This window comes from Beta vulgaris, chromosome 5 (genome assembly GCF_026745355.1).
Source record: "Beta vulgaris subsp. vulgaris cultivar EL10 chromosome 5, EL10.2, whole genome shotgun sequence".
In the NCBI taxonomy this organism is placed as follows: domain Eukaryota; kingdom Viridiplantae; phylum Streptophyta; class Magnoliopsida; order Caryophyllales; family Amaranthaceae; genus Beta; species Beta vulgaris.
The window spans coordinates 36415064-36431641 of NC_079206.1; the positions used below are offsets into that span (position 1 = coordinate 36415064).

The window sequence follows — 16578 nt, forward strand, 5'->3', positions numbered from 1 at the left end:
TCTTGGTACCTAGAAGGCAATAACTCCCTCTTTTAAGGGGCAAATGTTGTAGCCTAAAAATCAACGGCTATTGCACTGACACGTGGCCTCATCAGAACCTTACATGTGGCATATATGCAGGTGAGTAAAGTACAAAGGGCCTGAAGGTGACATGCCTAAAAGTACATTTCTCTGAAGAAAGCGTACTAAAGGTCCTACTCCTGGCCCCAAAAATTGTACTTAGGCCTAGTAAAAATGATCTACACCTTTATATGAAAGTGAGGTGTGCTGACCAATTAATTGCTGCCACGTGTCCCATTACTTTGATTAGCCAATCAGATGCTCCCAAATTAGGGTGACATCAAGGCACAACAATCATTTCAAACAGTATAAATAGTCCTTGATTTCAGGGTGAAAGGTACGTTTTTCAGAGCATAGTACTGTTACTCTGTCATAAATTCTTCTCTCTCTCTACTTTCTCTCTCTAAAAGTTCCTTTACATCCCTGACATCTGACTTAAGCATCGAAGGGGGAAATACCACCCAAACCTCCAGGGTGGGTCCCTTTTTTGCAGGTTGCTGGTCAGGAGTTAGCATCGGGATTTGAACCAATCATTGTTGCACAAGTCTCCAGTTTTAAGAACCCATCTTTGGGAGTGTGATATAAGTTTGCTAGTTTTACACTACGTAACAACTTGCATCGACCTTTTGGAGGCAAAGTTATGGTGTTTGGTGGTGATCTAAGGCAGATATTACCAGTTGTACCAAAGGGAACGAGGCAAGATATCGTGTTTGCTACCGTTAATTCGTCTTACTTGTGGGATTCCTGTAAGGTTCTAACACTTACTCGCAATATGAGACTAAAATCAGGTTCTTCGAAATCTTCTGCTGATGAAATGCGAGAATTTTCAGAGTGGATATTAAGTGTAGGAGACAGAAAGGCTGGAGGTCCTAATGATGGCGAAGCCATAATTAAGTTTGCAAAAGATATTCTTATAGATCCAGGTTTCGATCCAATTTCAACAATTGTTGATAGCACTTATCCAAACCTACATGATCATATTTGGGAAGCTAAATTCTTCCAGGAAAAAGCAATTTTGGCGCTAAGAAATGAAATAGTGGAGATAGTCAATGATCATGTTCTATCTACCATTCATGGAGAAGAGAAAGTGTATTTAAGTTCGGACGCTATAAGCAAAGAATAGGGTAACTTTGGAGTACATGAAATATACTCCACTGAATTCCTCAATACAATAAGATGCTCCGGTCTCACAAATCATAGCATACGATTAAAGGTTGGTGCGCCATTTATGCTTCTAAGAAATGTTGATCAAACATCTAGATTATGTAATGACACCAGGTTAATCGTTAAACACTTAGGCAATCATGTTATTGAAGCTACTGTTATTTCTGGAAGTAATGTTAGAGAAAAAGTATTTATCCTAAGAATGACACTCACTCCGTCTGACTCGACCAAATTTCCTATCAGATTTCAGAGACGCCAGTTTCTTTTTAATGTATGGTTTGTTTTGCTATGACTATAAATAAAAGTCTAGGAAAATCTTTGTCTCATGTAGCCTGTTCTCTCGAGACCTGTTTTCAGCCATGATCAATTTTATGTTGCCGTGTCCAGAGTTACGAACAAAAATGGTCTCAAGATCCTTCCCTTTGATAAAGAACACGGTGTGCGTACAAGTACAACAAATGTAGTTTACAAGGAAGTATTTGCAAACATAGATTGAGTTGTAAGCTTTTTTTTTTTTTTTGTATTGTGTGCCATTTACCACTATTATATTTAGAATTTATGAAATTGTGCAATTCGTTTCATTCTTATTATGCGACTTAATTTAATTTAATAATGTTATAAAGTGCAAGAATAAATTCCTAAAATTTCTGCGTGCAAGGTGCGCTGTCTCGCTCTGTCCATTTCTATCTTCCTCCCAACTCGTAGAAACGTCGGGGGTCAGCACGGAGAAAAAAAGAAACTAAGAGTTTGTTCTTCCTTTCTTCCTCACCAAATAAAAGTTGTCTTTGTATTTCCCTTTTTTTTTACATCAAACAAATTATTCTCTCTCCTACCATCTCAGCAGTCAGATCTGACCTTCCTCAGCGATTTCATCAGGTTTTGTCTATTTCTTTTTTCTTAATATTCTAATCCTTTTTTTGGCCTTGTTTCCGATCTATAATTTTAAAATTCTATTTTTCATCATTTCTTTGACTGTGTTAAGATCCAATTTCTTGGTTATTTCCGTTGAAAATTTTGATTTTTGACTTATTCGTTTCATGCAGCGCTGAGATTCAGCTGGGTCTTGATCTGCTGCTTTGGTATTTCCTCTCCATTTTTCTTATGTCCCATTTTCTCCTAATTTACATTTGATTTTGCTGGGTACTGTTCCAGAATTCGAGTTCTGGTAATTTCATTAATTGCCTTATTTTATGCTATTTCTTTTGATTGTTTGTGGGTCATTAATTATTCGTCTGAATGTTGAATTACAAGTTAAGGGTGGTTGTTGGAATGATTGAATGTGACTTTAGAATTATGGGTTATATGGGTTGTAAGTTTAAGATCCACGAGCTGTACGGACTTTCGGTTCATCGAAAGCGTGTTTTGTTGTGGTAATAGCAGGTACGAGTGAGGATCATCAGAGTTATGGTCTGTAGGGAGGTCTGGGATTTCATTTTAGAGGATGATGGGTAAGGAAATTCAGCTTGTTTGTGATAGGAACTTTCGATTTTGTCCCGAACTTATGTATTGAGTTTCTAAAAAATACAAGATGTTCTAGAATAGTTTGAGATAGAAGGGAGTAACGCATAGTTTAATTGAGGATTGTTGAAATAATTATTCAATTATGATGAGGTATGCAGTATTAGTGACAAGGGTTTTATCTTTGATGGTAATCGGACACCGATTTTATGAAAACTTCTCCATGTTTGTTGCCTTCCTTCTGTATAAGCCTGTTATGAAAGACGAACTTCTTTTTTTAAGTTGTTAATCCTTTTATCTTTTCAGTTTTCTGTATCATTCACTAGATTGAGGCTTTGGCTATGGCTTTTCCTCGTTGAAGCTGTAAATGTTATTTGAGTTCACCATAATTGATGCTCGTTAAGTTTCTCTAAGATTATCTTAATTATTTGTGTAAATGTTTTCATTTTTGTATACCCGTGTAGTTTGTGGTAGTCTGTTATTCCAATTTCCACCATCATTTGTTCTTGCATGGTCTGCATTTATTTGGTAGTGTTGTGCTCGAAAACTTTCACTGGTCGGTTGCGTGATCATTTTTTCTTGTGCTTAAGTAGTATGTAAAAACAATTTTCTGTGCAGTATCTACTGAAGACAAGAGAGTTAGAGCATGTCAATGAAGAAGGCCTTTGACCAAACCATTCGAGACTTGTAAGTTATAACAAACTTTCATTCCTTGCTTCCTTTATGGAGAAAATCGTTGGACATTTGAGAAATTATTAGCCTCTTACTTGAATAACACTCTCTACCTACAAGCTGTCACCCTAGACATGCACATTGCCAATCGCTAATTGACCTCTGGAACATTGTTTGCAAGTGTGTCTGTTACAATTCTGTTAATATTAATTATATTATAGTGTGGTACATGCTAACTAATTGGAAACTTTTGTTTGTGTTGCTAGAAAGAGGGAGGTCAACAAGAAAGTTCTTAAAGTTCCTTCGGTAGAGCAGAAGGTAAACACTCTCCTTGGATCTTTGACTGAGTTTGTGTTGCTGATCCGTTTCATAGGGAAAGTATTCTTTAGATTATAGCTCGAAAAGATTTTGAGAAGGATTATGTGCATAACTTTTGACAAAAATGTACGTCTTTTTTGTATTTAAGGTGCATTTGAAACTAGATTTTCTGTAATCTACCAAATATTCCATGAAGAAAGATGCACATTCTTATTATTTAGTAAAAACTAGTTTAAAGAAGATAAACATGAATCCTTCTCACCCTTATGTTTGTAAGTGCCTTTCATTTGATTTTAGAGTTACTTTCTAAATCCTTATCTTGTTATGCTGCATGGGGATTAAAAGCTCTAAACAACAATTGTGTGAAAACATGAATCCTTCTCACCCTTATGTTTGTAGGAGCACGGTGCACCCAATAATTTTGTTCCATTTTCGATGAACAAATGTTCTATTTCACCAAATGTTCGCTTTAAGCATATTTCAGCAAAAAATATGTTCTATTTTCCGTGAAAGTTGTTCTATTTTCTTTGAAAATTCTGTTTTCAATAAGCAAATGTCCTATATCAACAAACGTTCTTTTTAAGTTTATATTTGAGCACAAAATTATGTTAAGTTTTCCTTGAAAATTGTTCTATTTTCCTTGAAAATTGTTGTATTTTCGATAAGCAAGTGTTCTATTTCAGTAAAAGTTCGTTTAAAGCTTATTTTTTAGTGAAAAATATGTTCTATTTTCCATAAAAATATGTTCTAATATAAGTCATGATTATGTTTTTACATGACAATTAAAGTAAGTGAAATCTTGTTTTATTTGGATAGCATGGTGTTAAATAACGCGTCGTATCAATTTGGTTCACCCGAGTTGTAACAGATTTCAACTTTGGCGAACCGAATTCGATAGGTTCATACCGTCTTTTCAATATACACTGAGATTTCGTTCATTCCAACCATAGTTCGAAAATGCGGTTTAGGTTACGGTTGCGGTGATGCGGGAACGGGGATGATGCGGTTGGTGTACCGCCAAATATCGGCTTAAACCATGAGATATCCCTAGAACCCGCCTAAAATGCGGTTTTTTTACACCTTTACGATGCGGGTAATATCGGTTCGGTATATTTAAAAACCTTTACGACACGGGAGATACGATATGATGCGGCCTTGTTTTGACACCATGGTTCCAACCGAAACTAAGAATTATCGGCTGCATTTCCCGTTCTAAGATGCGATTTTCAGATTTTTTTTCCAAAGAAACAAACCCGAGATCTACCAATTGAAGATGAAATATGTGATTTCTCAAAAAGAAATGTTAGGGCTTTTGCTCGGGGGTTTGATTCCGTTACCAAGGGTATATTTTTTGACGTAGAGAGGAGAGAGAAGCGACGAGAGAGGATGAACATTGAAGGAGGACGAAGAGAAATTAACAGCGTGTTTACTTTAGGTGGGAAGGAACCCCACGTGCTACTCCACTGTGTGCAACTTTTTCTTTTTATTTTTATGATGCAGTACACTTTTACAGCTGTATACAACTCTTTTTTTTTTCTCTTAAAGAGCTAATGTCCCACTGCCAAATCATGCTCTTCTTCTTGATTGATGTTCTTAATTTTATTTTAACTACTTTTTTTTTACGGGAAAAGTGAATTATTATCTCTACTCACTTATACACACTTTTTTAAACTCCGTATTTTTAATTTTTTTAAGTTTTATTTAATATTGGTGCAAAATTAATAAAAAAATTAAATAGCCTAAAAAGTATTATAATATCCGATTCGTCCACGACAACTGCGACGCGGTCCGCGGCAAACATATCCATTTTGTTCTAGCGAATCCGTTACCGTTTTCGCAACCGAAACCGTATTTTCGAACTATGTTGGATAGATAGATTCATTTTCATTGGGAAACACTTACATTGTGTTTCTCTTTTTAACAAAAAATAAAAACTGAACATTTAATGTTGTACGATTCAATGTGTAGAGAAGTTCAATGGGGTAAAATATCCATTTTGTGATTAATAATGGTGTATTTGGAGCTGAAATCATGAGAACATTTTGGAAATTAAATTATTTTCATGAGGGTATTTTCGGCATATATTATTGATTGAAAATAGAAATGGGACTTATATTTTGGGATGTCTTATAAGGAAACATGACTTATATTATATGGGAGAGGGAGTATTTTTAAGTCTTATATTTAGACCCTTTTTAGTCCTAATATAGTACATGTTACATTTATATGTTTTAACATTTAATTGAATTGATGAACAAAAATATAGAGTATATGTTCATTGTTTAAATTTAAAAATATGTTTTTCACTTGTTCTTTGTACCTTTCTTTATGTTTATATAGTACTAGGTTTGTCCCCTTGTAAAAATGTTCCATTTCAACAATAAAATATTCATTTTCGTAATTGAATTCTTGTAATGTTCCACTCAAACAATAAATTTTCGTTTTCTTAAGTGAATTCTTGTAATGTTCCACTTCAACAGTTTCATGTTCGTTTTCGTAAGTGAATTCTTGCTATGTTCTACTTCAATAGTTAAATTTTGTTTTCGTAAATGTTCTATTTTGTATTGTGGGAGCATAGTTCTCATGCTCCCGGGAGCATAGTTCTCATTGTGCACCTGGGAGCACAATGCACAGATTATCAATTGTGACTAAAAGTATGAGTATGATCTTATCTTATATGTGAATTCAATTGTATCAATATGCATAGCAGTTTCAATCTCCGAGTATAATGGACAATATGGCAAAATAACGGTCTGCAATGCACATCACAGCATGCTTTTAAGTTCCCTCTTTTACATAATGACATTTTGCGCACAGCAAGTTCAGAATCTATTACAAAACGACCTGTATGTTATGGAACCTTTTTATTTTATTCCATCAAGATGTCATTTTTTGGTGTGATGGCTTTTACAGGTTCTTGATGCTACTAGCAATGAGCCTTGGGGTCCTCATGGATCACTTCTTGCAGACGTAGCACAAGCTACAAGAAATTAGTAAGTCACATGAATAGCCTCCCAAATTGTTCTTTTCTTTTTCAAAATTTCTGGTTGAAAATTGCTAAAGTTGGTGAATTTTGCGTAATTATGCAGTCATGAATACCAAATGATCATGGCAATATTATGGAAGAGGTTAAATGATACTGGCAAGAATTGGCGACATGTTTACAAGGTAGAGAAACTTGGCAATTTGAACTTTCTTCATGTGTATTGTTGATTGATTAGTTGATGGAATACTTGATTTTAGTTTATTGACTTGCATTTTTTCAACTATTTGGCAATCATGAGTGTATTTGGCGGTATATGTCAGGGAGGTTGGAGCAAGGAAGAAAATCGCTGATGCCGTCGCGTTTGCTGTTACAGTTGTAACAGAACGTGGTTAACACGGCGGGCATTTTTTAAAAACGAATCACATAAAGAGAGTTTAACTACAACTTTGCATTCGAAGTTTGCCAAGTATACCTTCAACATAATATGACCAAACCTATTATATGCTTGGATCATATATATGGTGAATGAATAATTACTTATAACATAAGTGAGAAGTGCTTTATTGTATTATTCATATAAATAAACGCTACCTCATATACATTATCCAACTTAAAAGCCCAAGTCATGCTCTTCTCCCTTCTATCGTGTATGCAAATTGTTTTTTCCAGTTGCAAGTTTTTGGCCAATTCTGAGAAGTGACAGGTGTAACGGAATATAAAAACGCTCTAACGCGGGCGAGTCAGCGTCACGTAATGTACTTTGTATTGAGAAGGCCGTAATTTTCATTGCAGCTAACGGCATTTTGTGGAACAAGAAGTTGAAAATAAATTACAAGTGGGTGTTAATTAACGGAACAGTAGAGTTTTTATTTCATGGGTTGGAGAACATTATTTGAGAGAGGCTAACATGTTTGAGGTGAAATAATGGTTGTGGCATTGAACTCTTGCTTACCAGAAACCAGAGGCGGGGGGGGGGGGTTGGAGATTATTGTCTTGTGTTTGCACTTTGCAGTACTTGTAAGTAGTTTATGGTATTAAGTTCAAAGGAAAACAATAAGGAAGATGAAAGCAGACAAAGTTACCATACTATGCCAGCTTTTTATACTTCAAGAGGTTTTGATCATCCTAGTTTCCCCCCTACCCTACTGTTTTCGCATTATGGTGGTTTACAGAGACTTGTATTTTGTCTAATGATGCTACTTTCGTTGTATTGTGTGGAGTGAATTTTCTATTGATCATTGATGCTTTCAGGCTTTGACAGTTTTGGAGTACTTGGTGGCACATGGGTCTGAACGTGTTATAGATGAAATAAAAGAACATGCTTACCAAATATCTGTAAGATTCAACCTCTGGCTCTTTATTTTGATTACAATCATATACATTTTTGTGATCAGTTAAAAGTTTATTACTAAAGGGCCCCTCTTTTTACTTGTTTATGATGCTTTAAATTTGTTTATGCAGACGTTGTCCGATTTTCAATATATAGACTCCAGTGGGAGGGATCAAGGAAACAATGTGCGAAGGAAATCTCAGAGCCTTGTGGTTTTGGTGAATGACAAAGAAAGGATACAAGAAGTTCGGCAAAAGGCTGCTTCTAATAGGGATAAGTGAGTCATTTTTTCCATGTTTTCTTGTATTGGGATGTAGCCGTTCTTTTACTTGCATATATTGATTCACGCTCAACTCTTCCCTTAATACAATTGTCATAATTTTTAGCTTTATATCGTATGAATTTTTTTGATGATCTTGCAGAATGCATTGTGCTAACCCTTTAATTTGCTTTTATATATGGATTATCTCTTTGGTGGATCCTTTTCTTTAGCATAGTATCTTTCCTATTTTTGATTATTTCTACCTTGGATAAAGTGGATAGACAATGCAGTTTTTTTTAAATCTAGGAATGATCAAACCTTCAGACATTGGAATTTTTTAGTCTTTGTGGTTTGAGAAATCTTGGGTATTTTACTTCTGTATTCATTAGATTTACTGATAGTGCTTCTATTTTAAACACTGACCTAAAGAAATTTGGGTTTTGACTATGGAAATATCTCCTAGTTAAACTTACTCCGGAAGGCATGTTTTGTTGGTTTTGAGGTACTTTCAAGTAGGAATGACTAATGAGTTCCTAGTGTGTAATTCTGGATAGGTTTTGAACTTGTTATGACAATGAAAATTTCGGTGGGGAATACTAATTCAAAGATGCAAAATTAGGGGATTGATTCGTTCAGAACTTCTAATATCGACATGTAACTGCGCATGAACATCATAACTAGGCTGAAAAAGAACCTATAGAACAATTCTATATCTGGTTTAAATAAACAATTGTGAGCCATTTAAGGCAACATTAAGCCATGCTATGTAGAATAACAACCATTGTCTTGATGCATCATCCGAAAAGTGTTGTTTTTGGAGTTCGTTAAATTGATTCAATATTGACGTGTCTAGAAAAGAGGATTGATCATCGGAACGGATTTACAACAAGAATTTTTAGAACTCCTTGGGAATAGGGGTAATTGCTCCAGATCTAGCATTAAGGATTAAATCTAAAGAAAAGGGAGAAGAGCGAAGGATATAATTCGAGCCTGATCCAATTGAATGAAGCAAGTAAGCAGTGGGCAAAGTAATAATTTTTCAAATAAACAATTGAGGACGCAATGCATCTAAGACTAGTTAGATCTTGAAAATCCTATGGTCCAAATCCTTATTATTAAGAAGCTTTCTCAGTATGTATGTCAATTTTCTTTGACCCTTAATATTTTCAATTCAATAAAATGGTTAAAGTGCAATGTAAAATTACTAAATTAGTGCAAAAAGTCATTGTGGAGCAAGTAATACAATTAGGGGAGTATATCTTGAGGCATAGTACTATTTTGGGCTATCTAAATCAGGCATAGTAACTTTCAGAAACATATTACAGCAAGATAGCTATTATATGCATACTCCCTCCCTTTTCTTTAAATCTTCACTTTTTTTTGGGCCTGTTTCTTTTTAATCTATAGAATGCTCCTTTTTCTATTTTTGGTAACATGTTCCATCTCTCTCCTCTTTTTCCACCCATGTCATCCACTTTTTAATACTTTAACCCACTTTTTAGTTTCTCTCACTTTTCAATTTCTCTCTTGACCTTTTCAGTTTCTCTCTCTCATACTTTTGTACTTCCTCCTTGGTTCTCCCCCAAAGTAAAGTGAGGAAACTAAAAATAAAAGGAGGGAGTATATACTATATAGGTAGGTGGATAGATAGAGATGGAGAATAAACAATGGACAAAACAGTGTTAAAACTGTTTACGTTTCTCTGAAGTACTTCTGAAATTGTGTGCCCAAACACCCTTAGAGTTTCTTTAGAAACAGTTTCCCTTGGATGCAAAGGCAACCCACTATACAGGGTTTCATATGCTCTCAGACTTGCCTTTTCATTCCAGTTGCAGTACTAATTTGTTGCCTTGACTATGGTATTCACTAGTGTTCCTGTTGCTCTATCCCAGTGTCACATAATTTCTAATTCGTTTTGGAACTCGGAATGACTTCGGAAATAGGATTCGCTGCATAGTGGTTTGATTTTAGGGAGGAGCCCCTTTATCCGCGAATTGTGAATTGGCGAATTCCAAACTGGAATGTCCGAACCAATTCGCAATTCGCATACACCCCCAGCGAATTATGTGACTCTGCTCTATGCATCCCTGGTTGTGGTTTAACTATTAGTCACAAAGTTTCCTATAGATATTTTGTACAGCACTGACGTGTGTTAAGATGAAGTTTCCTTATTGATCATTGCAGGTCTAGTTGTTGGTTGATATTTTCTTCTGCTGCAGGTCAATGGTGTCGGGCCCTGACCATAGTCCTATGAAGTGTGATCACCCATAGTAGGGTGGAAATTGCTTTCATTTTTATGCATGGGGTGAATGTATTACCAAACTGCTTTTGGAAAATGCTCTTCATTTACTTATGTCATTGAACTATTCAACAGGTTTCGCAGCACATCTGGTGGAATGTATCGACCTGGTTCACACTCAGGTTCAGGAGGTTATGGTGATGATCGGTATGAAGGCCATGATGAACGGAATGGTTATGGAAGGGAAAAAGAATGGGGATATAGAGATGATGAGAAGTATGGGCGGTATGGGGACTCATATAATAGAGAGGGAGATCGATATGGGAGAGATTCTGAGGAACATTATGGAAGAGATAGGTATGGGGATGATGACTCTAGAGGAAGAGCTCAAAGTGTTGATGATTATCAATATGGATCAAGGAGTAGGAGTTCTGACAGAGATGGAGATCGTGCTTATGATGATGATGACCGTCATTCAGCTCGGTATGCTGATTTTGTAAATTTATAAGCTATCTATATGAAGCATTCTGATGAAATTACTAAGTATATTTGTGTCATGTTGCAGAGGAAGTAATGCTAAAGTAGAAGATCACTCTGATGGAAGGTATGTTAGTTGCCTTTTCAGTTTCATTATGAAGGTTCTCTTAAACTTGTATTCACCACGTTATGCTATAAAACCAGCTGATGATTTTGTTCTCTCTAATTTGGTCTTTTGGCTTTCCTTTTCTTCCCTTGTGGTGTGGGCGTCTTGTTGGTTTATGTTACAGGCCAATTGAACGTAAGTTTTCTGAACAAAATCTTGGTGCTCCTCCAAGCTATGAAGAAGCTGTTGGCGTTTCTGGAACCCCTACTTACAGTGACAGGTCTAATTTGCCACAGCTTTTGATACACAATAATAGTAATTTGCAGGAGTCCTAACCATTTTTCTTTTGTAGGGATGGAGAAATGCCACCTACTTTAGCTCTGCAGTCGTCTTCTCCCCCTGTAAATGCTGCTCCTCAGTCATCATCCCCCATTTCTAATGCTGCTCCTCAATCATCATCCCCCCCTAATAGTGTTAATCCAAGTCAAACAACTGCTGAGTATGGTGCTCCATCGCATCCAAATATGGTAACTGATGGTTTTGATGAATTCGACCCGCGTGGCTCTGTTCCAGGTACATAGCACACTTAATACCTGCATTGATGTCTTAGAATGTCTTAATGGTATATTCTGATTTTTCTGTGTTATTGCTGGCAGCTTTGCTTTAAGTGTAATCTATTCATGCCATCCTGATAAGATGTGAAATATTCTACTTTTAGCCATCCCAATGTATGGTCATAGATTAACAGAGTGGTGCATAAACAAGATGAGTGTGAGTGATATATGCTACAAAGTATGTGCAACTTTTTGTGAGAGAGGGAGTTTGCTTAGCCTTGAGCTGTATATATAAGTGCTTTGCTTGTAGGGAATACTATTTGTAGTCCTGGTGTACACAAAGTACTCTTTTTACATCAGCCAAAGTCTACAAATATTGTTAACCATTAGATCTATCAGACAGATCGTCAAGTCGGGTTAGAGTCACATTTTTTGAGGTTGGTTGGTATCGGGTTTGGATCAAAAGATGCTCTCAAAGACACAAAGCATTTAGAGCCGGGTTGTCCCAATGAGTTGAAAAATTTGAAGACTCTTTCTACTTCCACTTTTTTTTTTTGGCTACATCACAAATAGAAGTCATAATGAATATAGTTATTAATACCCAAATCTAACCATACCTATAATATCTAAGTTCAATAAAAATTATGCTAATATCAATAATTTTAGTAGGTAAAGGTATTATTGGCGGGAAAGTTTTAATAATTTCAACATATTGCTATAAATGTAATGGTTTTCGTGTTGGTCAGCTTTGCTCAGTTTTGACCCAGGAACTTCTGGGTTGTTCGGATTCGGATTCTGATCCGGTAGGTTTGGGTCGCAATCTTTTGTTAGAAACCTGCTTCTCCTGGATTGGGTAGAATTTTCGGGTTGGACTGATTTTTGACATGTCTGATAACCATCCTTATTGGTTGGTCATATAATCATTTCTTATGCAAGAGTGGAACTTAAAGTTTTCTCTTTCTGCATACAGCTCCAGCAAGAACATCGAACACTGCCGAATTGGACCTGCTTGGTTCTCTTTCAGATGCATTTTCACCCAGCCCGTTAGCTATCATGCCAGCTCCATCTGACTCTTCAGACATCCAACCTGATTCTGGGAAGACTGCTTCCAATCCGTCATTTACTGTAGCATCGGGAAGTAATGGTTTTAACCAGGTACGCTTGCAGCAGTTCTGTTAATGTCCCTATGTTTTATTGCTATAAGATTGATCTCTTATCAAAAGTCAACAACAATTTGACATATCCTTTGAATCTAGCTTCATGGGAAGACAGTTGAGAAAGATCACTCCCAAATGAAGTCTTAACATGTATGCCTTTTAGTGCTGACATGGTCACAGGATTATGAAATTTCACTCCCAAATTTTTCCTGAAATGCTCATTTCGTCTTGAAATGAACTCGACTCTACATTTTAAGGTGTCCCAGAAAGAATTTCATCCTTCTTTTATTGCGCTTGCTTTTTTCTCGTTTGTCACTAAATCCCAACCATTTATTTATATTCTCTCTTTCGGAACCCTTTCTTTTACCCCTTTTTTTCTCTCTTTTTTTCTTTCTCAACTGACTTTTGAATATTTATATGCCAATTAACAATTATTCTTGATCCACCAATCTTAAGTGTCAAGATCATTTTGTGACAGAGTAGTGTTCATTCAAGGGAAAGTGATGCCAAATACTTCTAGGAAATAGATTAGCTGCAATCTGCAAGAGAGTTAATCAATCAATTAAACACAAGTTTTTTTTTTTTTTTTTTTTAACATTTAATAACTTTTTGGACAACCGCTGATCAATATGAAGAGGGTGATTCTGCATTATCTAAGCCCTTTAGCTCCTTTACCACTGTCGAAGGACCCACATACTAATCGCACTAAATTACTCTCTTCTCTGAGTTCTCTCTGCATCTTGTGTTTTTCTTGGGGTAAGAAACATATAGAATTATTTTGACTGGTGGAAAGTAGGACCTGTTCAAGGGAAAAAAAGTACTGTTGAGGACAGGAAATCACTTTGTGCTTGAATGTATTTTTGTACAATTTGAAAGTTTTCGGATCAAGAACTTGCATTAGGAAACAACTTATTTTCTTTTTCCATTTTTCCATGTTTCATCTATAACCATCATTTCTTGATAGAAAAAATAAGTGAACTTGAGTTATTAGTTTCTCTAGAGACAAAAGTTTGGAGTGGAGGAAAGCTAAGCATGGAAACTTTTTCAACAAATGACATGCTTCTAATCAGTGTTCTTCTCCTACATTTCAGAGAGGAACTAAGATTTGTTTCTTTCGGTAGTTCTTTTTAATGATATAATGAGTACTGCAATGTCATCTTGCTTGTCTGGGTGTCTTATATATTGTAGTTTATGAAGGATCACGTTTTCCTTTTTTAATTTTCTGATGACAGTCTTTTGAAGATCCATTTGGTGATTCACCTTTCAAGGCCTTCCCGTCAGACGAGGCACCAACTCAATACCATAATGTTTCCTCTCCATCGTCTTTTCAGCCTGTTGTGAATCGTTCAGAGCATTCACTAACTGTAGCTCCGAAGGGAGAGGTTCCTAATTCAGAGATTTCAGGCACTCTTCCAGGCTCAACTTTCAACCCAGCTACTGCTTCTGACTTCCAAGCTTCTTCGAATCTGCAATATCTGCCTCAGGAGCCGCAAATGATGCAGGACAATGATATACTTGCTGGCATTTTACCTCCTTCTGGACCTTTTTCCTCATTGGTCTCACATGCATCAGGCATTCCTCCTGCCACTGCTCCACAAACTGCTTTTCCTCCATCTGTGCACACTTCAGCAGGCATTGGTTTCATGACCCAAGCAGGACCGACAGCAGCATCATTTTCCCAAAGTCCTTCTCAGAACATGGATGTGACATCCAACCAGCATAATTTGCTTCCCTATTCTGCTCCATCCAATGCTTTCAATTCAAATTTCGCACCGCAGGCACCAGCTGGAGGTTCAAGTCATCAAAATAATGATTTCATGGGTGGTTTCCTCCAACAACCTGGTGCAACCATTCCCACATCTTTACAATTAGCTTCCTCAAGTTCTACTAGTTCACTTGCTCTTGTTCCACATCAACCTGCTGAGGTGAAGTTTGAGCCTAAGTCAGCTGTTTGGGCTGATACATTGAGCAGAGGTTTAGTTAACCTGAACATCTCTGGACGTAAGTATATTGCTCATACGCTTGATTTTTCAATCTTGCGCCATCAAATATTTTTTCCTAATTACTGATTAGTGTTTGTCTGTTCTTGCAGCTAAAGCTAATCCACTATCAGATATAGGTATTGATTTTCAATCCCTAAATCGCAAGGAAAAGAGGATGGAGAAACCTAGTGCAACTCCAACTACTTCCAATGTCGCCATGGGAAAGGCCATGGGATCTGGTTCTGGAATGGGTCGTGCTGGTGCGTCGAGGGCTCCACCAAACGCAATGATGGGTTCTGGCATGGGCACGGGCATGGGCATGGGTATGGGTGGTGGACCTGGTGTTGGAATGGGGATGGGAGGTTATGGGTCGATGAATCAACAACAAATGGGCATGGGAATAGGTGTGGGACAGGGCATGAATATGGGTATGGGCCAAGGAGTAATGATGCAGCCTTCAAACGGTATAGCCCCTGGTTCAAACATGAATAATTATAATCTCATGATGGGAAGAGGTGGCTATCCCCAACAACCATATGGTGGTGCATATCGATGAATGTGGTCTTCCTTCTGTACATCTTCAGAGTTGGAGTGATTGGGAATTTTGTTGATCTGTGTAGTACTTGTTCCTGTCATGTTGTACGCGCTTCTTTAGCTGGTGAACAAGAGTACACACGAGAACCCCTATCGTTATACGGGATTTCTCTATTTCATTAGTGCTGATTTATATATCTCACTGTTTGATGCTGGCAATGTACTCTATTTCCCGTGATGGCATTAAAGATCCACCTTGTTATATATCAGAAGACAAAGAAACCAGAGAAGTTCAAAGTTCTGTTTGATTGAGTTTTGTTTTTCTATTTTTTGTATGGCGAGAGTTAGCCTCCCTCAGGCTTCTTATATATTTGTTATATTCTTGGATCACAGAGAATTGAGATGTGATTTGATCGGTTCAGACAACAAGTATTAATTTGATGATAATATCCCTGCCATTTCTTTGTGTTCTACTCTCTGAATCATGTTATGGCCAAATGCCAATTGGTTTCCTCTACAGAATTATTGAATCTCTTATGTTTAATTCAATGTTTAATAAAAGTCGCGTTTTTCATAATAATGTCTCAATTCATGAATCTTGCGGGATTTTTTTCCCCAGCATTTGACTGTCATATGGTACCCATTAACGGGGAGTGACATTTTCAGGTGGAAACTATCATTCACAAATTAGTGTTTTTGGAGGTTGGTTTCTGATGCAGGAGTAGATAATGATCAAGTTGCTCAATTAGTAGCCTTTGGTTTGAAGGTTCCTCAAGTACAGTTAGATGGGATGCATGGCTCTTTACTTGGTTTCTTTGCTACAAAAGTGTACGTGTGCATGGTGACTAATTTAGGGCAAGAAGCAATGTAGATGATGCATGAGCCATTCCCAGTTCTATTAGGAATGAGTGTGGCGTGCCATGACCCATGAGCATGCTTAGTTGAGTTCTAGTTTGGTTAGAACTCTTTATATCTTTAAAACTTTGTTAGTAGAATCACTTGGTGAATTGTTGTGAGCATAGTAGGAGTTTGTTTATTTCCATTATATAAGCATATGTACGATTGATTTCATTAGTTAATTATTATTGAGTTTAACTTTTTTGAATAACCTAAGCGTTAATCAACCCTCTTGAAGTTGGTGGCTTTGCCTTTATGCTTCAAAACCCTTAAACTATATTATGGTGCTTTGCTTTATCAATTGGTTTAAGTCATATCGTTCGTTTTTGTTACAATTCAATTCTAAATTCTATACTTTTATTCAATCATTTAAGATTATATC

At 36.6% G+C, this 16578-nt stretch overlaps 2 protein-coding genes across 3 annotated transcripts; both read left to right on the forward strand.

The window, feature by feature from the left end:
• The first annotated feature begins 700 nt into the window (after positions 1 to 700).
• On the forward strand, positions 701 to 1183 carry LOC125497758 (uncharacterized). Its single transcript, XM_048645436.1, has one exon. The coding sequence runs from the start codon at positions 701 to 703 to the stop codon at positions 1181 to 1183; it is 483 nt and encodes a 160-aa protein (XP_048501393.1).
• Positions 1184 to 1875: 692 nt separating this feature from the next.
• LOC104893823 (clathrin interactor EPSIN 2) lies at positions 1876 to 15757 on the forward strand. 2 transcript variants are annotated; one of them, XM_010679961.3, is made up of 15 exons: positions 1876 to 2100; positions 2268 to 2389; positions 3301 to 3369; positions 3621 to 3672; positions 6586 to 6665; positions 6762 to 6840; positions 7910 to 7993; positions 8120 to 8265; positions 10625 to 10972; positions 11055 to 11093; positions 11257 to 11352; positions 11425 to 11645; positions 12597 to 12781; positions 14016 to 14784; positions 14876 to 15757. In XM_010679961.3, exons 3-15 carry the CDS (start codon positions 3329 to 3331, stop codon positions 15319 to 15321), a joined length of 2586 nt encoding a protein of 861 aa, XP_010678263.1. In that variant the 5' UTR covers positions 1876 to 2100; positions 2268 to 2389; positions 3301 to 3328; the 3' UTR covers positions 15322 to 15757. The 2 variants fall into 2 exon arrangements, with proteins under 2 accessions (XP_010678263.1, XP_010678264.1); XM_010679962.3 differs by having other exon boundaries at positions 2268 to 2303.
• Positions 15758 to 16578: the final 821 nt, after the last annotated feature.